General features: G+C 40.3%; 2 protein-coding genes across 2 annotated transcripts; one reads left to right on the forward strand and one right to left on the reverse strand.

Moving 5' to 3' along the window:
* The first annotated feature begins 7,402 nt into the window (after positions 1-7,402).
* On the forward strand, positions 7,403-10,223 carry Il17a (interleukin 17A). Its single transcript, XM_057794280.1, has 3 exons — positions 7,403-7,429; positions 8,481-8,692; positions 9,986-10,223. Exons 1-3 carry the CDS (start codon positions 7,403-7,405, stop codon positions 10,221-10,223), a joined length of 477 nt encoding a protein of 158 aa, XP_057650263.1.
* A 3,478-nt stretch (positions 10,224-13,701) lies between these two features.
* On the reverse strand, positions 13,702-14,244 carry LOC130862250 (60S ribosomal protein L24). The gene has a single exon (XM_057751770.1). The coding sequence runs from the start codon at positions 14,213-14,215 to the stop codon at positions 13,742-13,744; it is 474 nt and encodes a 157-aa protein (XP_057607753.1). The 5' UTR covers positions 14,216-14,244; the 3' UTR covers positions 13,702-13,741.
* Positions 14,245-27,449: the final 13,205 nt, after the last annotated feature.

Genomic DNA, 27,449 nt, shown 5'->3' on the forward strand with positions numbered 1-27,449 from the left:
TAGTCACAATTTTCCAGTGTTAAAAAGTCACAAATTCTGCTTTATTTCTGCAACCAAACACATTCTTCATCTTTCTGTACATTTCATTCTTCACAACAGTGCTACACTCAGTCACTATGCAAACACTGAAGGTTGCATAATCTACTTTATACCCAGATATTAATATTGTTTCTGCTGTGGAAGATAAAGTTGAGTAAAGGCGTTTAATAGTAAGTAATTAGTTGACAGGTCTACTGTCCATCCATTTCTCAAGATGTTAAGGAGAAAGACAGACACACAGACACACAAAGAGAGTGGGGAAGACAAGGAAAGAAGAGAAGAAATTGTGTTAGGTGGAAATGTTAGAATATATTATAAGGAGAGAAAATGGTTACAAAACAGTATTATAGTAAATACTATGCTGTTTCTAAATACTTAAAATAATCCCAACAAGAGGTACACCCCAAAAACTTTTTTCTAAGAATTAAAATTATATATAAGTAATTTCTCTCTCTCTTTCTCTCTCTGTCTCTCTCTCTGCCTCTGTCTCTCTCTCTGTCTCTCTCTCTCTGTCTCTCTGTCTCTCTCTCTGTGTCTCTGTCTCTCTCTCTCTGTCTCTCTGTCTCTCTCTCTCTCCTCTATGTGTGTGTGGTCACTAATTTGGCCTTATGGATTTTACAGGGTTTTACAGTAGTGAGAGAATATGGCAGGTTACTTTCTTGCTGCCTGATGAATAGGAAATAGAGTGAGTGAGGATGAGAAGAACCTGGGACAAGGCAAACAAGCCAAACCCACCCCTCAATAACATACCTACTAAAGTTTCTAGTGCAGCCCAAACTAGCACCACAAGCTGTGGTCCAAGTGTTCAAGACATGAGTCTATGAGGAGCATTTCACATGCAAACTGTAACAATGTAAACACATATATGTGCTTGGTATGGGATGGGACATGGATAGCAGACAGACTACGACTACCGCCTTGAATGCACCTCTCTTGCAAATAGATAGATGATAGATAGATAGATAGATAGATAGATAGATAGATAGATAGATAGATAGATATAGATAGATGATAGACAAAATATAGATGCATACAGAATAGCAATTCTGGATTAAGTTAAACACAAGTAAATTGTAGACTTTATTTATTGTCAGTGCAATGATATGCAAACCAAAAGAACAACTTCTTGATTTGTAGCAGGTACTGTCCCTTTCTGCACTAGCAATGCTTATGTCTGCTATCCATTGCTTTCCAGGTCATCTACCCAACGTCTATTTCATTAATTGATCAGCCAGCAGTAAGTGAACACAGAATAAGAGGCCTCCATTACCCTGAATATCTACTCTTCCAAAGCCAGCCTTAGGCTTATAGGCTGTATGCTCAGAACACCGCACCATGTTCCGCCTGTAATAGCCTTTTTAAAAAATCATTTATTCAGGGGAAGTCTAGCTCATCTTGGCCATGTGGAAGCCTAAAGCCTTAAAATTCCCTGGGGAGTACACAATTGAGATTACCAAACACCTAGTATTTTTTAGACCTGCAGACCCTCTTTCCTCAAAAAAAAAAAAAAATTAATAGGTGTTAGTGTCTGATGTATCTATGAGCATTATCCAGACCCATTGTACACTGAATACAAGTCAGACGACAGAGAGAAGTTTATTTCTTGCAACTATGTATCCATTATGCAAATTCTATCCTTAGTTTCACTTTAAAAGTAAGGAAATGGACAGCAAGTGAGCGGATGCCTTCAATCGCTCACAGTAGCTAAGGGAGATGGAGCTAGACCTGATCTTAGGAAAGTCTGAAGCCAAAAACATGCCCTTAACCAGTGCAATATCCGGGATCTTTTATAAGTGTCAAATTTGCATTCCAAAGTCACTGCTAAAGAAAGTATCTACCATTTTTAAGGCTCTTGTCAGCTTCTTCCTTTCTGGTAACATATCTGAGTGCATTTCTCTTCTCTTTGGATTCCAGGAAGCTCAAAGACATACGGATAGGTTGCCCTGGCAGACTGTGCGTCTGCATTTCTCTTCCCAGATTTGGACTTTTGATTCTCTTTCTACATTCAACAATTTTATTGCTTGATTTATTTTATAATATGTCATCTTAAAATCTCCGAAAAGATTTTGAAACACAGAAATAAAAATATCAAGGTATTGATTTTACCATCTTTCCAATTCTCGAACCCACTCCCTCACCACAGCATCCTTGATATTATTTAAAGAGCAGAATACCAGTTAGCAACATTTTCCAAGTTTATGTCCTATATCTTTCTTTTTAAAATATTCTGTGGTTGCCTATATTAACTGCAAAATTGCTGAAAATAAAGGTAGCCCAACCACAGTGTGTGGTTTAGTTTGCTTAATTTTAGACTATACTCTTCGGTGACATCCGTTTAGACTTGAAAGCCAGTCAGTTGCTGACCTTGATTCTTAGGGTATCAAATGAAGTCAGCATTACCAAAGTGGAGGCCACCAGCCAAACAATTTGCATGCACCTGCTAACGTGAAGGTATCTAATTCTAAGTGTACCTCGTTGGGAAAAAGAAAATGGCAAGTTTGCTGACCCACTTCAAAGCAATCTTTCAGTAAAAGCCCAGTGAGAAATTTACCTAGAGAGGAGCCTTAGTTTCCATGAGGTTCATACTCATTACTCAGAGGAGAAACTGACAAGCTCGAAGGGTCTGCGTGATTGGATTTTTAGGTAGAGCCTGGGGAAAAAGACAGGTTGTGGTCATTGAAATGACGTTACATGACACATCTTCCTTCTCTTACTCAGCTTCCAGGCATTATTCTCGGGGCTTTGGGGCTGGCAAAGAGGATGTGCTAAAAGCGATCACTATTGTCAAAGCGATAGAGTCACTGTGTACTGTTTAGACCTAGCCAAGAACACTGGTTTTATACGGGTAAGGTAATGGATACTTAGTGTTTTTCAGTCATGTATGTTAGGTTTGACTTAGAGCTGTCCAGTCATATGATCTGATTCTATCAAATCAAAACAATGAAATCAATATTTGGTAAAGGAACGGTCAAAGACCAGTAATGAAATAAACCAACATAAGTACTAAGAAAAAAAAGTTAGTCCTTAGAAAGGGCTTCTGGGGCTGGAGAGATGGCTTTGTCTATAAGTACCTGTCAAGCAGATATGAGTAACTGCATTTGAAGCCCAGCATCTGTACAAAACTAAGCTTTCCAACCCTACGTAGAGATAGTAGGGGGGGAACAGAGGCAGGAGGCAGAGGGATCCCTAGAGCTCTCTGGCCATCACCAGATCCATGTCTCCAAAGGAAAAGTGGGGAGCAATCTAGGAAGATTCTCAACACACACCTCAGGCCTCTATGTGCACTCATGCGCGCGCACACACACACACAAGCACACACACACTATTTGTACATCTACAAACTAACATTCAAACACACAGCCCATGCACCAGCTAACTCAATTAAAATTGCCATTTCATTAATCATGCCCAATTCACTGTGTGGCGGGAGGAAGGCACTTTCTTCCACAAGGGATTGTAGAAAAACCTGGTACCATTCCTGGGGTTCCCATCCCAGAATTGCTGCAGAGGGGTCCTTAGAAGCGCAACTATAGTAAAAACTGAGACAAAAATGTAGAAATCAATAAAATTTTAGCTTAGTCAATTCTACAAAGCCATCCATGTGGTCATCATCACAAATACAGTCTTCTCTTACCATCTTGTTTTTCTTTTAAGTATTTGTTAAGGATTGTTCCTGGTCAAGATGAGGCATCTTAATAGTGGAAGCCCCCACAATTAGGGGGCTTCCAAGAACATTCTCTCCAAGACTTTTCTCTCTCTATTACATAAAATCAATGGAGAAGGAGCCTTATACAGTGATGTACACAGAATTAAACCAAGCGTCACTCACCTGTTTAAACAACCACTGTCTCTTTAAATTGGGATATATGCTAACCATGTTATCCCTCCTTTACTCACACCATTGCGGTTGTTGTTTTTCCTGAAAAGGGCTGCAGAATACAAATTAGTAGAACAATCATTTCTTAATGGTAGCCCTGCCATCTGAGAAAAAAACAAAAAAATAGTTTTTATTCTATATTTTTTTTTCTTTTTTTTTTTTCTTTTTTTTTTATTCTTTTTTACTTAAAATTTCCAACTGCTCCCCGTTTCCCATTTCCCTCCCCCTCCTCCCACATATTGCCCCCTCCCCCCGCTCCCCTCCCCCTATCCCCACTCCACTTCTCCTCCCCCTAGTCCACTTCCCCTCCCTCTCGATACTGAAGAGCAGTCCAAATTCCCTGCTCTACATGAAGACCAAGGTCCTCCCACTTCTATCTAGGTCCAGGAAGGTGAGCATCCAAACAGGCTACGCTCCCACAAAGCCAGTTCATGTATTAGGATCGAAACCTAGTGCCATTGTCCTTGGCTTCTCATCAGCCTTCAATGTCTTAATTTTTCACCACACTGAGACAAAAGATACTCCATTCTGTTTACAAAAATAAGGATATTTCTTTATCCTTTGTATTATTCTCTATTATAGCTAGAAATGGTACCGTTTAATGGCCTACTGATTTCAAGATACCAACGAACACTTCTTCCCTTTCAACACCGATTCACTGCCACGGGTACCTGTTGCATACCCTTCCACACTCAGCTGTGGTCCAGCAACTCATAGCTACTCAACATCATAGCTGCTGTTTCGTCTTCAGAGAAGCAACACTGATAAACTCGAAGACCACTCCCAAGCAAAACCATCTTTCCCAATTTACTGCTTGTTTTATTCATTGCTAATGTCTTTCTGCAAAAAGTTAACCACAGTCAACAATTGAGACTAAACTTCATCGTATAAAGTGAAATACCAAGCCTACAAAAAGATGAAGTCTTTCAAAGGCAGAGTCATAGTGAAAGAGAAGACGTCAATCCCTTTGCTGTTCGGAGAGCACTAGCTCTCCCCCTGGTAATCTTTCTGCCCCCGAAGTCTCAACTTTGAGGTTGAGGGGACAGCAAGCACAGAACCCTGACCTTTTGTGGACAGCCTTTGTGTTCCCAACTGCTCCTTCAAGGACTTCTTCTCAAAGCCAGGCATAACCAGCTCCAATCACTATAACTAAACAACCATCTTTACACTGTCATGGAAACTTGTCTTGATTCTCCACCTTCCCTTTATTTTAAGACCAGGATTGTCATTGTGGCCAGGCAGTAGGCTGATACAGGACAGTGCATTGGGAGTCCAGTTAGAGCTTCCTCTTCCCCATCAATCAATGGTATTGGCAGCAAGCATATTCTCCACCAGCTCATCATTGCCCCATAACAGCAAGGACGCCACTCTGTGGAGTCCAGCATAGGCTATAACACTGTCGCACTCTTTTCAAGGGGATCAGGCTATGGAGCCAAGGGATGAGACAATCCAGTAGTGTCTTCGAATGCGCCAAGCTCTAAAAAGTAAACAGTTCCTAAAATGTTTGACATAATGTTTCATAATGTCAGTCAATAAAAACTATCACTTGCTGTTTACTAAATCCTCTGCAAAGATCAACAAAACAGCTACCAGTGTTCAGGTAGCTGGCAATCTAGCAAGGAAGTCAGGAAGCAAACGATACACAGTTCAAGGGAAGCAGACAGCCACTTACCAAAAAGAGACACTGAAAAGATGTCCCGCATTATGTAAACAGTTATATTATATCTAATGAAACGTGTATAAATTAATAATATATTAGCCTTAAAGTCTTACAGTACAACCCAAAACCAGAAATACACATGTCTAAAGCATACTTTTCAAAGGTGAATTTAGTGCAGTACCCAATGAAACCAAAGGCAAGAGATGAGGATGCAAAGAAGCCAATACAGTAGGATACTCATTCCAGTGATGCTATTCCCAGTTAGAAGAACCGTGTGAACAGGATCCTACAAAGCTAGCAACATACTGATAAATAGGGTGGAGAGGACATTGCCAAGGCTGTATGTACTTTAACAAAAGGTATCTACGTTATAGAAGTAGGACAGGTAGAAAACCAGGACCCCATGAACTCTAACACGCTGCGTGGTAAGAGTGAGGTAGAAGGGAAGTTTGTTCAAACTGTAATACTATCTCAAATGCTAAGGAATTCATATTTCGCATTCAGGAGGTGAGAGAACGAGAGATGTGCTTTGAGAATCATTTCAGGGGCAGTAGAACTGTCCAAACAGCAAACTTGGTCCAAACGGAAAAGTCTGAGTTGAAGACCCAGAGAGAGGAAACAGATGTGAGAGCTGCTGCCAACTTCCGAGATGAATGCCATTGCAAAGGGAATTCAGCAATCCTACCAGACACTGTTTACCGAACAGGAGCTACTGGTTTGCCTCATGTTTGTGTTGAATGTGAGACAGAAGCCAAAGAGCTGAGAAGCCAGGGGACATGACTCATTCCATTACAGGTAGAGGCATAGAAAAATGACATATTGATGGCATCTATGTGTAATGATGTAATGACCCCCATCTTGTCCTGAAGAGAAACTCTTCTCAAGAACTTGAAGCCAAAGGTCATCTCATTGAGAGGAGAGAGCGTGAGAGCTGTTTCTTTTTTTTTTTTTTTTTCTCGTCTCTCTCACTAGTCTCTACTTCCCAGGACTTCAATTTCCCCATTGTCTCTCTTCAGTCTCTATCTCTCTTTTGGATACCTTCTTCATCTCATCTAGTCAACCCCATGTTCTATTTCCATTCCTTCCCCTCCTCCTAAAAGAAAGGCATGAGACTGAACCTCAAAGCAGCAAATATTAACAAGTTTCTTGATAACATATGGCAGCCATGTCTTCACTGGTAAATCTCATGTCTCTAGCTACTCCCTAATAACTAACTGGACTTTGTGATTGTTCCCTACACAGGGGAGACATTCAAGAAAATCAGTTGTTATACTCAGTTAAATAAAACGCATTCCATCATTGTGAAATTATTTATTTGGTTTGTCTGATTATATAGCAAGACCTTGAGTGTTTGGTGGAATGATCTCTGGTCAGGGAATCTGGTAGGAAAAAAAGGAGAAAGATCAAGTCAAAAAATCAAAGCACATGGTACTCGTCAACTGTCAGGCTTCTATTTTCCCACAAGCCATTAAGATGGGGCACATGTCTGCAGCAGCTTCAGATAACGTCCATAAACACATCATGCTGAACCACAGCAAAGTACCTCTGCTCAGCTCCCCTGAGTAGCGCTCCTTTGCAGAGTGAACTTCTGCCCTTCCCATCTACCTTGAGAGATACATGATGCCCTGCCCATCATGAGAGGGTGCTTCCGCCTGACCTCGTTATAGGATGGAACCTTTACTCCAGTGTCACCCCCAACCCACTCTCAACGTAAGTGACCACAGAAGGTGTAGAACGCTATAAAAAGAGAGAAGGGAGCACCCCACTTCATCCACCTCACCCCAGGCAGAAGCTCATCCAGTGCCAGCTGATCAGAAGCAGCAACCATGAGTCCGGGGAGATCTTCGTCTCTGGTGAGTCCTGCACTAGTCTTTAAGGTTCTTGTTGATTGAAACCAGGTCATGTTGCCACTTGGGGTATAATATTCTGGACTCTAACTGTGGAGGCCCATGAATCTGTGTACGCAGAACTAGAAATGAAACCTTTGGTAGATGCCTAAATCATTGTACAGCCTTTTGAAGAACTGATAAGTATCAGTCAGAAAGATGAGGTTAAACCTGAAAGATACTTCTGATGGCACTAGCCCACATCAGAAATGTCACGTGGTGCGACACAATGAGCAAGAGTGTCTGTCAAAAGCCTGTTTTTCTGAGTGCAAAGGATTTGACGTTCTCTCTTGTCAGTTTTTGCTCGTTAATCTAGACTAAAGTGGGTTACTAATTCTTGCAGATTTGAAAGCTTTGGAAACAATGTCTGTTACCATTGTTTTATACCAAAGTCTTAGTGCATTCAAACCACTTGATTCTAATTAGATACATGTACAACTGTTTCAAAATAAAGCTTTACGTTTTTAAATACTTAACTTAAAAAGTATGTTCTGAAATCTGATTCTCGTTATAGAATCAATGTACGCTATGTGTAGAACAATAAGAAAATATACCTAAGAAAACGGGAGAATCCAGTTTTTATCTGAAGGGCAGCCGGTATAAAAACACTGTTTCTAATTCTAACATGAATGCAGACATCACGTAGGACTTCTACAGCTTGATTGTAGGAGGACATTTCCTCCTAGAACTCAAGGTCATTTGTTGTCCTGTTGACTCATGAGCCAGCAGCCTGATGGGATGACATGACTTGACACTTTTTCTAAAACCACTGCCGTCTAAAACTGCCTTCCTATCCTCAGTCACAAGAAGTCTATAGGAAACTGATTAAGAATAAAATAAATTCTACATTTTTAGTGTCATTTCGGTTATCTGAAGAATTTTTTAATTTAAACTGTTTAAATTAGATCTTTCCAGAATGTGACATGTTTCCTATAATTAGCTATATACTCATCATAATGAATTCGCCAGCACAGCCCATATACTAATCCAGTCCCCATCACTCTGGTTTCCCTTTCAGTCTCTGCTGCTGTTGCTGCTGCTAAGCCTGGAGGCTGTGGTGAAGGCAGGGTTACCTATCCCACAAAGTTCAGGATGTCCAAACACTGAGGGCAAGAACTTTCTCCAGAATGTGAAGGTCAACCTGACAGTCCTGAACTCTCTTAGCCCGAAACTGAGTTCCCGAAGACCCTCAGACTACCTCAACCGATCCACCTCGCCCTGGACTCTCCAGTACGTAAGGACTCCAGACAAAAATTTGTGGGTTTTTTGCTTTTTGATTCATTACACATGCCCTGAGCATTATTTCCTGTTTTCCTCCTAACCTCACACTCCACCCTAACCTGTTAGAGTTGTCACTAAAGCCAAACATCAACCCAAATTAATGAGAACAGTGATTTTAGCACCTCTGAGAGCTAGTCAATTTTTTGACGTTTTGGATATCTAGACCCTTAATTAATTAATGCCTGTGTTTTCTCTATCACTCCAAATCAATAAGCGCAATTCTAGCATTTATGAGCCATCAAGTTGATTGCTGACTTTTTGGAAATCAGGACATTTATCATAGAGCATTATGTTTCTTCTACCAGAGCTTCAACTGAGGAGGCTTGCTGAAAATAATTTAAAATTAATTAGGTATCTCTGTGTCTGTCTTGAAAAAGGTTTGAAAAGTTAAAACATGAAATCTGGTGGAGGAAGTGTTGTGTTTGGTATTTCTTCCCCTTTAGACTTGACTTATTTTTGTTGTATGTATTTAGACTCCATTGAGGGGTCAATACAAAAGTTGTTTGATGATTTGAGTTTATATGAATAAGTTTCCAGTGGCAAGGGACCTAGTGATTCACCTGACTATAGGATTTCTTCTTTTCCCCTGCTCCCAATACTAAGGATGATTCAATCAATCAAAAAGTCTAAGTGAACTATTTAGTCAGTTTGTATAAGGAGCCTTTTGTCTTTGTTTCCAGCTTTTCACATAACGTTTGGGCTCCAACTCATGAAGTGTTCTCAAATAGAATTCTGACAAATTCCCTCTTTCAAAGACCAGCTTCACCAAGTCAGGGAAACAGCCACCTTAGTCCTTGATGGTTCAACCCTTTGTCTCTTCCCACAAATCAAAGGTGCCCTATAGTGTACCTTCTATGTTGTGACCTTCCTCACAACATATTTTAACCTTCCTTTAGCATATTTTGTTTATCATTCAAGACATTCTTCTAAAACCCTTCACGAACTTGAAAATCCAAGTTTGTGATACTGGGGATGTAGTTCAGTGGCAGAATGGGTGTCTGCCTCGTGGGAGACACTGGGTTTGATCCTTATTGCTGCAAAAGAGGAGGAGGGAGATGAAGAAGGAGAAGGAAGGGATGGGAGGGAGAGAACCTAGACTTTCAGACAACCCAAAGTTCTTCAAACCAACGTGTAGCGATTTTGCAGAGCTCCTATTTGTCGCGCTACGCTCGTCCTCCCTTCCCTGATCCTGCTTTTCCTTCCACTTAGCCAGAATTCACTTTCCTTCTGTCTCCCCTGCAGCCGCAACGAGGACCCTAACAGATATCCTTCTGTGATCTGGGAGGCACAGTGCCGCCACCAGCGCTGTGTCAATGCTCAGGGGAAGTTGGAGCACCACATGAACTCTGTTCTCCTCCAGCAAGAGATCCTGGTCCTGAAGAGGGAGCCTGAGAACTGCCCCTTCTCCTTCCGGGTGGAGAAGATGCTGGTGGGTGTGGGCTGCACCTGCGTGTCCTCCATCGTTCGCCACGTGGCCTAAGCCCAGACCTGAGACTGCCGGCAGTTAGGACAAGCCACAGCCCCTAAGAAACTCTCATGCTTCTCAGCAAACTCATTTGTATTCTTAGAACAGATTGTGCGATTGATACTCATCAATACTGATTCAGTAACACTGAATCAGATATGGAGTCAGAATTGTCTGCCCTCCTCCCTGAGGATGGGGTTTAAAGGGGCGCCAGTTTGCTTCTTGTTTGCTTTAAATTGTGGGCTTTGAATTATTTATGTATTTAATATGTCCTGAGATAACTTTGGGGGAGGGCATAAGTTATTTTAATGAATTGTCTACCTTATTACATCTCTCTCTCTGAAGAAGACAAAATTTAAGGGTCAAAAGTTTTATTATTTAACAGGTGAAACCTATATTTATATGAGTTATTTATGGATCTATTTATTTTTCTTAAGGCTTTAAAGAAAGGATAAAGATATGAGTATCAGATCTGCATAGGGAAGTCCTAGACAGGATAAATATTAATTGAAATTTTGTTTTTACTGTTTGTGTACTGAAGATTCCCTGCTATGAATGGAGTGAGAACTAAACTGAGTTTTGTGTTTATTAGCTTGTTCTTAAATTATGGAAGCTTCAAAAGTCTTGGTTAATTTAATTCCCAATTCTGTTAAAACCTTGTAGCAATATCACTGTAAAATTTTTGGAAGAAAGCTTCTTGCCTTATTCTTTCTTATTAAAAGTGTGCGGGTGGGTAGGGTTGGAGAGGTGGGTCAGTGACTGAAAGAACCTCTGTGCAATCATGAGGACCTGAGTTCAGGTCCCAGAACCCATGTAGCAAACAGGTAACACCAGTTCCATGGAGGATTGAAACAGGAGTATCGCTAGCCTTACTGCCTCTAACATAACTAAGAAAACATAAGTCCCAGGTTTCGAGAGGGACCCTGCCCTGAAAGAATAAGACAGAGTGATATGGGGGATATCTGTTACCCTCTTCCGGCTCCTGCATGCATATACAGACACATGCATGTACACAAACACACAGCGTGCATGCATGCATGCACACACATGCTCACAAATATAAAAAATAAACAAATCTTTCCTCCCAAAAGTATAATCAGTCCTCATGTGTATAGGCTCCCGCACATCCTTGAATTCAATCAGTTGAGGATCAAGAATGTAGCTAGGATGTGCAAGAGAGATTTCCTGGATAAATGCAGCTACTACCCCTTATCAAAGAGACCTCGCTTTACAGTAAATGAGATTGGAGGAAGAGATCAGCAGATTACAGGAAGCCCAGCCCCATTGAACACATCTGCAGTACAGCTCCTGCATCTATGGTTCAGGGAATATATGGAAGAGGGGTGGAAAGACTGTCAGAGCCCGGTGTTGGCAAAGATGACTGGAATTGAGGGTACATGTCAGGAGGGGGGCAATGTGAAAACCTAGTGCAGTGGAAACTCCTTGGAATCCTCAAGGGTGACCCCAGTGAAGACCCCTAGTAATGGGGAATGTGAAGCCTGAACTGACCATCTTCTGTAACCAGACAAGGCTCCCAGCAGTGGGTCTGGGACACCAACTCAGCCATAAAACCTTAGATCTGTCTGTCCTGCCTCCAAGATGCAAGATGTCCTGGGGTAATGGTGGCTCAGAAGCTGTAGGAGTGACCAACCAAATACTGGTGCAATTGGAGGTCCGTGCCACTAGAGGGAGCCCAGGCCTGACACTGCCTGGAGGGCCAGGAAACAGGCCAGAGATCCAATATAGAAGCAAACAAGACTGGGGGGGGTGGAATTCAATGCTATTTTTGCTGTATTCATAGATCGGGGCCTGCCCAATTGTTATCCAACAACTGATGGGAGCAGATGCAGTCAAGGGAGTCAAGGGAACCCCACAGAATAGGGAAAGAGGGATTGCAGGAGCCAGAGGAGTCGAGGACACCAGGAGAACACAGCCCACAGAACCAACAAAGCAGGGCTCATAAGGACTCATAGAAACTGAAGCAACAATCACGGACCCTGTGTGGGTCTGAGCTAGGTCCTCTGCATGTGTTATGGTTGTGTAGCTGGGTGCTCTTGTGGAATTCCAAACAGTAGCAAATAGTTGTTTAAAGAAAGAAATAATTGAAGTCCTACAGAAGCTCACAGGCTAAATGCCTGAGGTGGCTTTGTCCTTGAAGATTATAGGTATCGAAGACTTTTAGAACATATTTTAACACATGAAATGGGAAGAGAGAGGAAAAAGAGGGAAAGGAAAGAGACGGAATAGACATGTGCTTTCCTGTTTAATTGCAAAGCCATTTTTTATTAAAATTTATTTAATTTTATGTTATGTGCATTGGTGTGAAGGTGTCAGATCCCCTGGACCTAGAGTTACAGACACTTTTGAGCTGCCGTGTGGGTGCTGGGAATTGAGCAATAGATCTCCGGAAGAACAGCCAAGGCTCTCAACGGCTGAGTCATCTCTCCAGCCACCCCACCCCACCCCACCCGACAAGCCCATCTTTTTAAAAGAGATTCAAATCCACAGAGCCTGTCACAAGAAGAGCAGCTAGGAAGAATAGTGCTCGGTGCTGACAGGAGAGACCCAGAGACTTCAAGGGTGGATGTTTAATCCCACGCTACCTCATACGCTCGATATCATTTCTTATCAGATGTCTAAGTTAGGGCACAGGTGACATAACTGGTTCTCAAAGCAAAAAAAAAAAAAAATGTCATTCTTAGTGATGTTGGGGAAGTGGATATGTTTGTGGTTAAATGCAAAGAGGCTTCAAACAACTCAGCTCAAAGGTGGCTCGTCCCTCACATGCCTCTTCCTCAATTACCACAGGTTACGCTTATAAATTCCTGGAAAGAGGATTATGCAGTGTGGTTTGCTTATGCCCATATGTCTGCCGAACAGGAATGGCGATGATGATGATGATGATGATGATGATGATGATGATGATGATGATGATGATGGCCAAAAAAATATACTCATAAACTCACACATATTACAGACAAATGTGTCATTGGTCCAATATTTATTACTGGAAAGACAAAGTTGGGAAAGCTGATGCATTCATTCGTCTTTGTTCAGTGCTTTTCTGGAGAAGTAAGCCCTTAACTAATTCTTACTGATGACCATCAGGAAGGTTATGAAAACGCTGTACTGGAACGGTTTGAATGGTCTTCTGCTCCACTTCTCTGCCGAAAGAGAAAACAACCTGATATTGGTGCCAGCGATATGGCTCCCTGAGTAAAACTACTTGCTGCACAAGCTTGGCAACCTAACCTTAATTCCTGAAACCAAGTAAAAGAAAGGAGAGAAACAGTTCCAAAACGCTGTCCTCAGAACCCCCCACGTCTGTCATAGTATGTGTACACACACACACAGCAATTTTTAAGATAACATGATACCATTCACAAGCCAAGCAATAACATGAAAATCTCACAATCAAGAAATCCTTCTTTGTGTGTGTGTGTGTGTGTGTGTGTGTGGTGTGTGACTTACTTATTTTTTTTTTTTTTTTTAGAGTTTGAAATGGACTTTATTCAAAACTCTGATCTACCAAGTTAGCGTTTTCCACCAACTCGGGGAGCAGAGACCTTCACAGGCTTCACAATCTTTTGTTTAGGTGCTGCTTTTGTGGGGGCCTTGGCAGCAGCCATTGCGGTCTTCTTGGATGCCTGCTTAGCCTTTTTTGCTTCCTTGGCAGCCCTGATGGCCTGCTCTCGCTGGGCTTTCCTAACTTCTGGTTTCTGATTCCTCTTGGCCATTATATCAGCAAGGGATGCACCAGTGATGGCCCGCTGGAATTTGACTGCGCGGCGGGTTCTTTTTTTTTGAATTTCTTCCGACTGTCCTTTTTTGTGTTTCCTTCTGTACAGGACAGTCCAGTTTATCTGCCGGGGATTCCTTTTGGACAGGAATGCGGACTCGCATTTTGCATTAAGAAACTGGAAAACCTTCCCGTCGGTCCTGGCGTAGCGCCGCCCGTGTCCGGGGTAGATCTTGTACCCGCTGAAACTGCACAGCTCGACCTTCATGATGGGAGATGCCGCCCGGCCGGAGGAAAGATGGCGAAGAGAAACTGTGACTTACTTTTTTATTTTAAATTTATTTCTTTATTTTTTTTAAAAAAAAACTATATTTTCTTATTTTACATATTAATCCCAGTTCTCACACCCTCCCCTCTTCCCACTTTCTCCACCTCCCATCTCCATTCCACTCACTCCCTTGTCCACTCCTCAGAGAGGGGAAGGCTTCCCATGGGGAGTCAACAAAGTCAAGTGTAGTGTTTTGAAGCAGGACCAAGGCCCTCCCCACTATATCTAGGCTGAGCAAGGTATTCCTCCATAGGGAATGGGTTTCAAAAAGCCAGTGCAAGCAGGTGTGGGAAGAAGAAATCCTTCTTAATGTCCAATTGAAATCTTGGATTTTGTCCAATGTATAAAAAGTCAAGTGTTATCTGGAGGGAGATGCAATGAGACATCAAAGAAGTCATATACTTTACATTTTAATTTGGAAAAAATACATATATCTGACAACAGACAATAGCAGCGTTGGCCATATAGCACCATGATTAGGTATGTTATTTTGCTAAATTGTATACTGTAAGGTGGCACCATTACAGGAAAATCTATGGTGATGTTAATTGAGCAAGAACACAACAACACTTTTGTAAGGAAGAATTCCAGAGCTACTAACTTAGGAAAGGGAAGGAGGCCAGTGGAAATGGGATGGGAGAGCTGGCTTTATCTAAGGGTATAATTAGATCATCACAGGAGAGTCATCTGATGCAGGAATTTGGGTAGGAGACAGAGCTTCCAAAAGTTCTGGTTGATTTTATTTTCTGCATAAGAAGTGAAGACCCTACCTCACTACAAATCCACCTGATGGAGGAAGGTCATTGGATAATAAAGAAACTGCCTTGGCCCATTTGATTGGCCAGCCTTTAGGTGGGTGGAGTAAACAGAACAGAATGCTGGGAGGAAGAGGAAGTGAGCTCATACGCCTTAGCTCTGCTCTCTGGGGCAGACGCGATGAAGCTCTGACCCAAGATGGACGTAGGCTAGAATCTTCCTGGTAAGCGCACCTTGGGGTGTTACACAGATTATTAGAAATGGGCTAAATTAATACGTGAGAATTAGCCAAGAAGAGACTAGATACAATGGGCCAAGCAGTGTTTAAAAGAACACAATTTGTGTGTTGTTATTCCAGGGCATAAGCTAGCCAGGCGGCTGGGAGCTGGGTGGCAGAAACACAGCCCGCAGCTCCATCAACATCCAGCCCTACAAAAAGTACGAGAAGGAAAACTCCAATCCAAGGAAGATAACTACACCTACAAAAACACAGGCAATAGATAATCCCAGACCAACAAAAACCAAAGAAATGAAGCACACATACACAATATCAACAGAAACAACAAAAATCAAAAATAACAGAAACTAACAATCACTGGTAATTAATATCTCTTAATATCAGTGATATCAATTCACCTATAAAAAGACACAAGCTAGGAGACTGGATATGAAAAATATAGCCGGGCAGTGGTGGTATATGCCTTTAATCCCAGCACTTGGGAGACAGAGGCAGGTGAATTCCTGTGAGTTCAAGGCCAGCCTGGTCTACAAGAGCTAGTTCCAGGATATCTAGGACTGTTACACAGGGAAACCCTGTCTCAAAAAAAAAAAAAAAAAAAAAAGAAGGAAGGAAGGAAGAGAAAAAAGAAAGAAATATGCCTCAATTTCAAAGACAGATATTACCTCAAAGTAAAGGATTGAGAAAAGATTTCCCAACCAAATGGACATAAGAAACACGCTGGTGCAGCTGTCCTAATATCTAACAAAATAAACTTCAAATTAAAATTAATCAAGAGATGAAGAAGGCCATTTCATATTCATAAATCAATTAAAAATCCATCAAAATAAAGTCTCAATCATCAACACCTATGCCCAAATATAAGGGCACCAACATTTATAAAATATTACTAAAGCTTAAATCACACATCAAACCCCACACACAAATAGTGGGAGGCTTCAATATCCCACACTCTCCACTGGACAGGCCTGCCAGACAGAAAATTAACAGAGAAATAAAGGAACTAACAGATGTTATAACTCAAAAGGGTTTAACAGACGTCTATAAAACATTCCATCCAAACACAAAAGAATATACCTTCTCAACACCTCCTGGAACCTTCTCTAAAACCGACCACATACATACTCAGCAACAAAGCGAATCTCAATAGATGCAAAAATTTGGAATAACTCCCTGTATCTTATCAGATCTCCATGGCTTAAAGTTAGAATACAATGACAACATTAATTGGAGAAAGCCCACCAACTCATGGAAATTAAACAATCTCAACTGAATTCCCCTGGGTCAAGGAAGAAGTAAAGAAAGACTTCCTAGAATTTGATAAACATGAATGCCCAACATATCCAAACTATGGGACATTTTGAAAGCAGTGCTAGGAGGAAAGTTCATAGCACTAAGTGCCAACAAAAAGAACCTGGAGAAATCTCACACCAGCAACTTAACAGCACACCTGAAAACTCTAGAACAAAAAGAAGAAAACTCATGCAGGAGGAGTAGACAACAGGAAATAACAAAATTGAAGACTAAAATCAATAAAATAGAAAAGAAGAAAACAAAAAAAGAGTCAGTGAGACAAATAGTTGGTTCTTTGAGAAAATCAACAAGATAGACAAACATTTATCCAAACTAACCAAAAGCAGAGAAAGAATATCCAAATTAACAAAATCAAAAATTAAAAGGGGGACATAACAATAGATACTGAGGAAATCTAGAGAATCATCAGGCCATACTTCAAACACCTACATTCCACAAAATTGGAAAATTTAAAGGAAATGAACAACTTTCTGAATAGGTACCATAGACCAAAATTAAGTCAAAACCAGATAAACAGTTTAAATAGACTAAAATCCCATCAAAGGTCTCTCAATCAAAAAAAACCCCAGGGCCAGATGGTATCAGTGCAGAATTCTACCAGAATTCCAAAGAAGAGCTGATATCAATAAGCCTCAAATTGTTCCACAGTATAGAAGCAGAAGAGACACTGCCAAAGTCTTTTTATGAGACAACAGTTACCCTAATAGTCAAGTCACACAAAGACACAACTAAGAAAGAGAATTACAGACCAATCTTCCTCATGAACATTGATACAAAAATATTCAATAAAATACTGGCAATCCGAATCCAAGAACACATCAGAAAAAAAATCATCCACAAAAATCAAATAGGTTTCATCCCAGATATGGAGAGATGGTTCAACATATGAAAAATCTGTCAATGTAATCCACCATATAAACAAACTGAAAGAAAAGAAAAAAAACACATGATTATTAGATTCTGAAAAAGCCTCTGACAAAAATCCAACACCCCTTTATGATAATGGTCTTAGAGAGATCAGGGATACAAGGAACATACCGAAACATAATAAAGGCAATATAAAACTAGCCAATAACCAACATCAAACAAAATGAAGAGAAACTCAAAGCAATTCCACTAAAATCAGGAACAAGGCCTCGTCATATCTATCCAATATAATATTCAAAGTTCTAGCCAGAGCAATAAGACAACAAAAGGAGATCAAGGGAATACAAACTGGAAAAGAAGTCAAATTTTCACTATTTGCAAATGATATGATAATATACATAAGTGACCCAAAAAAATTGTACCAGGAAACTCTTACAGCTGATAAACGCCTTCAATAATGTGGCAGGATACAACATCAACTCAAAAAAAAATCAGTAGTCCTCCTATATACAAATGATAAATGGGCTGAGAAAGAAATTAAAGAAACGTCACCCTTCACAATATATTATAATATATTCACAAACAATATAAAATATCTTCGTGTAACTCTAAACAAGTGAAAGACCTCTACAACAAAAACTTTAAGTTCTTGAAGAAAAAAGTTGAAGAAGACATCAGAAAATGAAAAGATCTCCCATGCTCTTGGATATGTAGAATCAAAATAGTAAAAATGGCAATCATAACAAACACAATATACAGATTCAATACAATCCCCATAAAAAAAATTCCAGTGCAATTCTTCACAGACCTTGAAAAAAAACAATACTCAACTTCATATGAAAAAACAAAAAACTCAGGATAGCCAAAAACAATCCTGTAAAATAAAGGAACTTCCAGACATTACCGTCTCTGACTTCAAGCTCTAATATAAAGCTATAGTAATGAGAACAGCTTGGTACTGACACAAAAACAGAGAGGTGAACCAATGAAATTGAGTCAAAGACCCTGATATTAATCCACACACCTATGAACACCAGATTTTTGACAAAGAAGCTAAAATTCTACAATGGAAAAAAGAAAGCATCTTCAACAAATGGTTCTGGCATAACTGGATATCGACATGTAGAAGAATAATCTATCTAACCCTGTGCACAAAACTCAAGAACTAATGGATCAAAGACCTCAACATAAATTCTTCCACACTGAACCTCATAGAAGAGAAAATGGGAAGTAGCCTTGAACACATTGGCACAGGACACCACTTCCTAAATATAACACCAGTAGCACAGACACTGAGATTAAAAGTTAATAAATGAGACCTCCTGAAACTGAGAAGCTTCCGTAAAGCAAAGGATACAATCAACAAGACCAAATGGCAGCCTACAGAATGGGAAAAGATCTTCATTAGCCCCAAATCTGAAAGAGAACTGGCCTCTAAAATATACAAAGAACTCAAGAAACTAGACATCAAAATATCAAATAATTCGGTTTTAAAAATGGGGTCCTGACATGAATAGAGAATTCTCAACAGAGGAATCTTAATTGACCAAAGGACACTTAAGGAATTGCTCAACATCCTTAGCCAGCAGGGGAATGTGAATCAAAACAACTCTGATATACCATGTTCACCAGTCAGAATGGCTAAGAACAAAAACACCAATAATAGCTTATGCTGAAGAGGATGCAGAGTAAGGGAAACACTCCTCCATTGCTGATGGGAGTACAAATTTTTACAGCCACTTTGGAAATAAGTATGGTGGCTTCTTAGGAAATTGGGAATCAATCTACCTCAAAACCCAACAATACCACTCTTAGGCATATACCCAAAGTATACACATTCATACCACAAGGTCATTTGTTCACCTATGTTCATAACAGCCTTATTCATAATAGCCAGAACCTGGAAACAACCTATATAACCCACAGCTGAAGAATGAATAAAGAAAATATGTTACATTTATACAATGGAATTAAAAATAAATGACATCTTGAAATTTGCAGGCAAATGGATGGAACTAGAAAAAAATCCTGAATGAGGTAACCCAGACCCAGAACACACTCATATATACTCACTCATGAGTGGATATTAGACATAAAGCAAAGGATAACCAACCTACAGTCCACAACCCCAGAGAAACCAGGAAACAAAGAAGACCCTAAGAGAGACATGCATGGATCCTCCTGGAAGGGGAAACTGACAAAATCTCCTGAGTAAAGTGGGAGTGTAGGGAGGGTGGTAGGTGAAAGGGGGATGGGAAGGGGAGAAGGGGAGGGAGAAGAGAGAACATGAGGGACTGAGAAGGTTGAGTTGAAGGAAAGACAGAGAGAGAGAGAGAGCAAAGGAAGAGATATTTTGATAGAGGAGCCATTATGGGTTAGTGAGAAATCTGGTACTAAGGAAATTCCCAGGAATTCACAAGGATAAGAATCTAAGCAATAGTAGAGAGGGTGCCTTCACTGCCCTTCCCCTGTAATCAGATTGATGACTACCTTAATTATCATCATAGAACCTTCATCCAATAACTGATGGAAGCAAATGCAGAGATCTAGCTAAGCTTAGAACTGGACCGAACTCCTGGCATCCAGTCATAGAGAGAGAGGAGTGATAATATGAGCAAAGAAGTCAAGACCATGATGGGGAAACCCACAGAAACAGCTGACCCAAATCAGTGGGCACTCACTAACTCTGGACTGGCATCTGGAGAACTCTCATAGGAGCAAACTAATATCTCTGAATGTGGGTGACAGATGTGTGGCTTGGGCAGTTTGTAGGACTACTGACCATGGAACAAGTATTTATCCCTAGTGCATGAACTGGCTTTTTGGAGGCCATTTTCTATGGAGGAATACCTTTCTCCTAGATATGGGGAGGAGGGCCTTGTACCTGTCTCAAGTGATATAACAGACTTTGTGACTGCCATAGTCCCCATGATCCAAATTTACTCAAGAGATCTTGTTTTTTTCTACTTCCCATGTAGATTAGATCCATGTATGTCCCTCTTAGGGTCCTCTTGTTGTCTAGATTCTCTGGGATTGTGATTTGAGGGCTGGTTTTCTTTGTTTTATGTTTAAAAACTACTTATAAGTGAGTACATGTGATAATTGTGTTTCTGGGTCTGGATTACTTCACTCAGTATGATGTTTTCTAGCTCCATCCATTTACCTACAAATTTCAAGATGTCATTTTTTTCTGCTATGTAGTACTCCATTGTGTAAATGTACCACATTTTCCTTATCCATTCTTCAGTCGAGGAGCATTTAGGTTGTTTCCAGGTTCTGGCTGTGACAAACAATGCTGCTATGAACATAGTTGAGCACATGTCCTTGTGGCACGATTGAGCATCCTTTGGATATATACCCAAAAGTGGTATTGCTGGGTTTGGGGGAAGGTTGTTTCCTAATTTTCTGAGAAATCGCCACACTGACATCCAAAGGGGTTGTATCAGCTTGCACTCCCACCAGCAATACAGGAGTGTTCCCTTTTCCTCACAACCTCTCCAGCATAAGTTGTCATCAGTGTTTTTGATCTTGGCCATTCTTGCAGGTGTAAGATGGAATCTCAGAGTTGCTTTGATTTGCATTTCTCTGATGACTAAGGATGCTGAACATTTCCTTAAGTGTCTTTCAGCCTTTTATATTCCTCTGTTGAGAGTTCTCGGTTTAGGTCTGTACTCTATTTTTTTATTGGATTATTTGTTCTTTTGATGACTAATTTCTTGAGTTCTTTGTATATTTCAGAGATCAGACTTCTCTCTGATATGGGGATAGTGAAGATCTTTTCCCATTCTGTAGGCTGTCATTTTGTCTTGTTGACTGTGTCCTTTGCTTTACATAAGCTTTTCAGTTTTAGGAGGTCCCATTTATTAATTGTTTCTCTCAGTGTCTGTGATACTGGGGCTATATTTAGGATTGTATACTCACAATTTTTAAAAAGTCAAGAGAGTCAGCACATGATAGGAGAGACTGCTCATTCAATCCCGGCCACTTAGACCCAATAATCACTCGGAAACTATATTATTTTTTTTATATTTATTTATTTATTATGCATACAATATTCTGTCTGTGTGTATGTCTGCAGGCCAGAAGAGGGCACCAGACCTCACTACAGGTGGTTGTGAGCCACCATGTGGTTGCTAGGAATTGAACTCAGGACTTTTGGAAGAGCAGGCAATGCTCTTAACCACTGAGCCATCTCTCCAGCCCCCGGAAACTATATTATTTTCAGTATTGTTTGGCCAATAGCTTAAGGGTATTACTAGCTAGCTCTTACATCTAGAATTAACCCATTTCCATTATTTTATATTTTACCATGAGGCTCTTGCCTTACTGGCAAGGTTCCAGCTGGCACCTTGCATCTTTCCCCTCTGGCAGCTACATGACTTCCCTTGACTCCACCTTCTTTGTTTAGTTTTCCTGCCTACCTCTATTCTGTTAAGCCACTGGCCGGGGAGCTTCTTTATTAACCAATGGCAATAACACATATTCATAACATGCAGAAGGGAATCCCACATCACCTCTTCTTTTCTGTCTAAATAAAAAGGAAGGTTTTAACTTTAACATAATAAAATTACATGCAACAAAATAGTTTTCAAGCAATAATTTTAGTTATAATATTTATATCTACTTTATCTTCTACCATAACTAAGGAAAACTATAATTAGAACTATCTATTCTTCAACTCCATTAAAGACCCCAGAAGGATATATTACCTAAGTTAACAGGAAGTACATTGTAAGTAACTTCCAAAACTCTACAATTGACAAAGACATCTTGCTGCCTGGACAGTCTTCCAAAGTTCTTCTGTAACATTAGGGTATCCAATCTTCAGCCTATAGGCCCATAGTATCTGGCAGATTTTTCCATGAAGTAGGAAATCCAAAGATCTGTTCTGCCTTGTAATGGCAAAGCCCATCAGTTGCTTTCTTCTGTGTCCTGTAAAATGTCTGGCAGACTCTTTTATCAAGCAGGAACCCTGAAGAACTGTTTCACCTTTAGACAACTTCAGCAGTCATTTTTCTGTGGGTCTTGCATGTCTAGTTCATACAGCATAACATGAAGCAGTCCAGGCAAGAACAGTTTCTTGCCAAATGGCTAGCAAACTTCATAAGGAGCCTCTTTGATGCTCATCATCCTCTTGAAGTAGATTGGTGCTGCCACGAGCAGATGTGTCTCACTGTCATGAAAAGTTCTCAGTTTTAAAACATTGTAAATGCCATATTCTGTAAGTCTTTGAAAGGTTTGAAGATTATCTATCTAACTGAAATATATCTTTATATATCTAGGAAATCTAAGTAACATGACTACAAGCTTGACTATTATAGATGATTATCTAGTAACCTATATTTCTTAATTATACATTACATTTTTAAATGAGTTGCACAAACACAATACCTTAATCAAAAGCAGAAATATATATATGTATAACAAAATTGATCTTAAATTTGTATCAGTAGAACAAGATTCATACCAATGCAAATTATTCATATCTATATCAAGTACATGCTTTTATAAGCCCAGCACTGAGGAGGCAAAGATGGATGGCTCTCTGGTGCTCACTGACCCGTTAGCTTAATCAACTAGGTGAGTTCCATGCCAGTGAGAGAAAAAAAGAAAAGAAGGGGGGCAAGAAACAAACAAAGAAGTGAAGAAACAAAGTGGGGGGGGAGAAAAGATGCATATCATCAGAGAATTACAGTGGAGGCTGTCCTTTGGCCTCCACACTCGTGCATGTACACAGTTTCAAACATACACGGCAGTTCACAAACTCACCAGAGTTATTAAAATTTAAAAAGCAAGAACATCAACCTTTAGTAAGGATGTAGGAATCACTGGATCGCACATATTTCTGACAGAAATAAAAATGATGCTATCACGCAAAGTTTATGGCAGAAAACTCTTAGAATAGCCCTGTACTATGCCCCCAGCACACCAGACTAAATACAGTAGCATCTGATGTGCTAAAAACAGAAAAATGGGTCAGTGAAAGTAAATAAATAAATAAATAACTATAGTCAGAGCCAATCAGCCTGAGTCAGCACATTAAAGGCGAGCCCTCTGTTTGTCTGTTTTAGTTCTTTCTTTTTTAGTTATTATCACACACTAATTTACACCGTAGAGTTTCATTATGACACTTCTATTCACAAACACAAGGTTCTTCATTCACATCCTCTAGCACTCTGTTTTATCCCTCCCCCACCCCCTTTCTCTCTTCCTTTCCCATCCCCAATAACCCTTCTTTTCCTTTGACATCCTTTCCTGCCTTCCCACAGATTCCGTACATAAGAGGACAAATGCTTTGCCTTTGTCGATCTAGTTTATTTCACTTAACACAATGATCTCAAGTTCTACCCATTTTCCTGAATGCAACATACTTTTGTTCTTTTTTATTTTATTTTTTAGTTCATGATTCTTTGTTATCATTTCCCCCTTTCATTTCCTTCCTTCAAACCCTCCCCAATAGCCTACTTCCTTTTTTACAAATTCATGGCCTCTTTTTTCATTAATTTTTGTTACATGCACCTATCTATATGTAAATAGATACATATTCCTAAATATATCCTGCTCAGTCTACATAATGTTACTTGTATATTTGTTCGCAGGGATTACCATTTGTTACTAGATAACCAATCGATGTGCTTCTTCCCCAGAGAAGACTGTTTCTCCCACTCTCACAATTTCTTAGCTGCCTGTGGTTCTTTGTGTAGTGTTGAGGCCTCATGGGTTTTCTCTCATCTACTTTGTATTTTTTTTTATTGTTGTTGTTCTTGTTTAACTCGTGTTTAGGTGGTAATGCTGTTGATGCTCTAGGAGTATAGCTTCTGACATTACTAGAAAAAAATTTCACATCAGACTCTGATCATTCCTTTTGAGAGCTGAGTCAAACTCCCGTGCATATGTACCATGTTTTCCTTATCCATTAATGGGTACCTAGGCTGATAGCATAATTGTGTTATTATGAACAATAAGGCAATAAAAATGATATGCAATTATCTCTATATGAAACAAACTTTGTTCAGGGATATATATACCCAGAATAGTCTGGCTGGATCATATTGAAGTTCTCTTCCTTGATGTTTTCAGGCCCCACCTTAATGATTTTCTTAGTAGCCACACTAATCTGCATTCTTTCTGTTTTAATAAAGCTAGAAAAATAACTTGAAAATACTAATGTGGTTTTTGCCTTGCTTCTGCTTTTTTCAACCCCCACAAAGCCAACCTCTCCTCTTCTACTCAGAACACTTACTGCATTTTGTAGAATGACTTGTTGCCTGATTCTAGAATCTTAAGTAAATACTAACTGATGCAGCCTCTTTGCTAATGAAAAGTCAGAGACACCTGAGCTGAGCTCACGGGATCTCATGGACTCTGAATCAACAGTTAGGGAGCCTGCATGGAACAGACCTAGGCACTCTTCATGTGTGTGACAGTTGTGTAGCTTGGTCTGTTTATAAGGGACCTAGCAGTGAGAGCAGGACCTGTTCCTGGCACTTAGCTGGCTTTTGGGAGCCTATTCCCCATGCTGGAATACCTTGCCTAGCCTTGATGCAGACGGGGGCAGAGCTAGGTCCTACCTCAACTTGATGTGCCATGCTATGATCAAGGCCACAGGAGGCCTGCCCCTTCTGAATAGAGACAGAGAAGGAAAGGATGGGGAGGGGTACAGGAGATGGGGTAAAGGGAACAGAATCCATAGAGAGAAACAGCAATCAAATGGCTCCTAATGATGTTCTGCTCTCACAGGCCAGTGCTTCACTCATCCCACATCAGAGATGATTCTTCTTTCAACACACAGGGATTAACACAAAGACCCACAACTGGACAATGTACAAAGACTGGGTAGCTTTGGAGTACTCAGTCCTAAGAAGGATGACTTCATCAAACCTCTCCTCAAGGCTCAGGGTTCTTTGCAGAAGAGGAGGTGAAAAGATTGTAAGAGCTAGAGGTGGTGGATAACTCCAAGAAAACAGTATCTTCTGGACTGATGTGTACATGAACTCACAGAGACTGTGGCAGTATCCACAGGACCTACACAGGTTCAAGTCAGATGGTGTCTCAGAAATGAGAAGAGGAGGTGAATAAGGGATTAACCAAGAAGTTATTTGCAACTGATACCCTCTGGCAAATGGAAAATCCATCTTCTCCACTGGAGTCTCACTGGGTATATTAACCGCACTCCATGGCAGGCTCCATGCCCAATAGCACTAAGCCAGCACAAAACAAACTCGATGGTATTTTCATGGACATTTTGCCTTCATTTTGTTTTTGCTTTGACTTTTTTTGTTTACCTTTTTAACCTTTTGATTATTTTGATTTTGTTTGTTTTATAGGTTTTTTCATTTAGTTTCTTGCTCATAAAGTTGAGTGGACAGGCATGGGGAAAGTTCTGGAAGGAATTGGGGGAGAAGAAAACCACAATCAAAATATATTACATAAAAACATTTCTGCTAAACACGAGGCATGCTGTAACTCAGCACTCAAGAGTCTGAGGCAGCGGAACTGTGAGTTAGAAGTCAGCCTGGAATATATGAGGAAAACCCTATTTCGAAACCTACCACACACATACACACACACACACACACACACACTTACACTCACACACTACCTTTAACTAATTTGCTGCTCTTTTTACTTTAAGCATGACACTTTGGAAAATACATTACCAGTCAAATGTATACTTACAAATCTCAGTAGACCTCCTAGATGGCTACCTGAAAGAAATAAAACCTTCTGACCCACAAACATCTAGATGCATTAAAAAGTGATAATGGGCAAAATTACAAGCTACCAAAATGTTCATCAATTACTATATAAATAAGTAAACATGAGTATATCCCAACAATGGAATTCCACCCAGCAACTTAAAACAACAGAGTAAGGATTGGAAAAATGGACCAGACTTTTAAAGTACTTACTGTTCTTCAGGAGGACCTAAGCGTTTGCTTTGAGTAGATCACAACTGCTTGTAACTCCAGCTTCAGGAGTCCCAGCACCCTCTCCTGGCCTCTTTGAGTATCTGCATTCACATGTGTACAAACAACACGTTTATACAGAATCTAAAATAAACCTTAAAAAAAAACCAGTAGTGATCTTTAGCATAAATGTATCTTAAAAGCATTATACAATGAAGAAGCAAGCATGTCACCTGCTGTCAAATTTTGGGGAAAGGTCTACGATTTGCAAGTTTTATATTTGTATTTGAACTATACACTCTGACTACCATTTCACTGTGTTGGGGATAAGCGAAGAATTTTATTCAAGAATCGACTCCAGAAAAGAAGAATGTTTTCAAGCTAATATTTACTTTTTAATTTTTTTTCTGTTAGGTAGTACAGTAACTTTAACTGGGCTTAAGCATCTGTTGAACCTTTCTTCAGCCAAGAGTTATTATTTATTAGATTAGTTCTCCTGTTTCCATAGTGTCATGAGTTGCATGCAGCACAGCAGTTGGGTTCTAGTAATGAAACTCTTCACTGCCCCAGATAACCTAGACTGCATCTCTGCCTCACCTCCCAGTCGACTCCCACCAACCCCCATCTCACTCGCCTCGGTCTACCCTGTCTCTTGACAAGCAGTGTGGTTAACCGAGCTATCTACAGCCTTCCTGCAGAATCGCTGGCTCACAGTTGTGACACTCACCGCAAACATATAGCAATTCTGCCCTTGGGTCCAGAGACGGATGAAAGAGAAGCCCAAGTCCATATGCCCTTTGTACTGCAGAGGGGAAGATGTCCTCAACAAGGAGATTCACGGGGATGAGGTCAACCTGTGTAGAAAGAGCTGCTCCAGGTTCCTTCCTTTCCTTCCCACACTGCCTGGCTTTAGCCTCAACTGCAAGATGAGGGCTGAAAAAAATCAACACACACTTTTCTTCACTTTCAGAATAGGCAAAATACTTCACAAATATTTATAACTCAACCTGATACAACTCATAGTTATTGATGTTGTTGTGGGTTTTCTAAATTTCTTTAGATTTCTGTCAACAAAATCTAAGGACTCCTC

Source organism: Chionomys nivalis, chromosome 19, assembly GCF_950005125.1.
Source record: "Chionomys nivalis chromosome 19, mChiNiv1.1, whole genome shotgun sequence".
NCBI classification, from domain to species: domain Eukaryota; kingdom Metazoa; phylum Chordata; class Mammalia; order Rodentia; family Cricetidae; genus Chionomys; species Chionomys nivalis.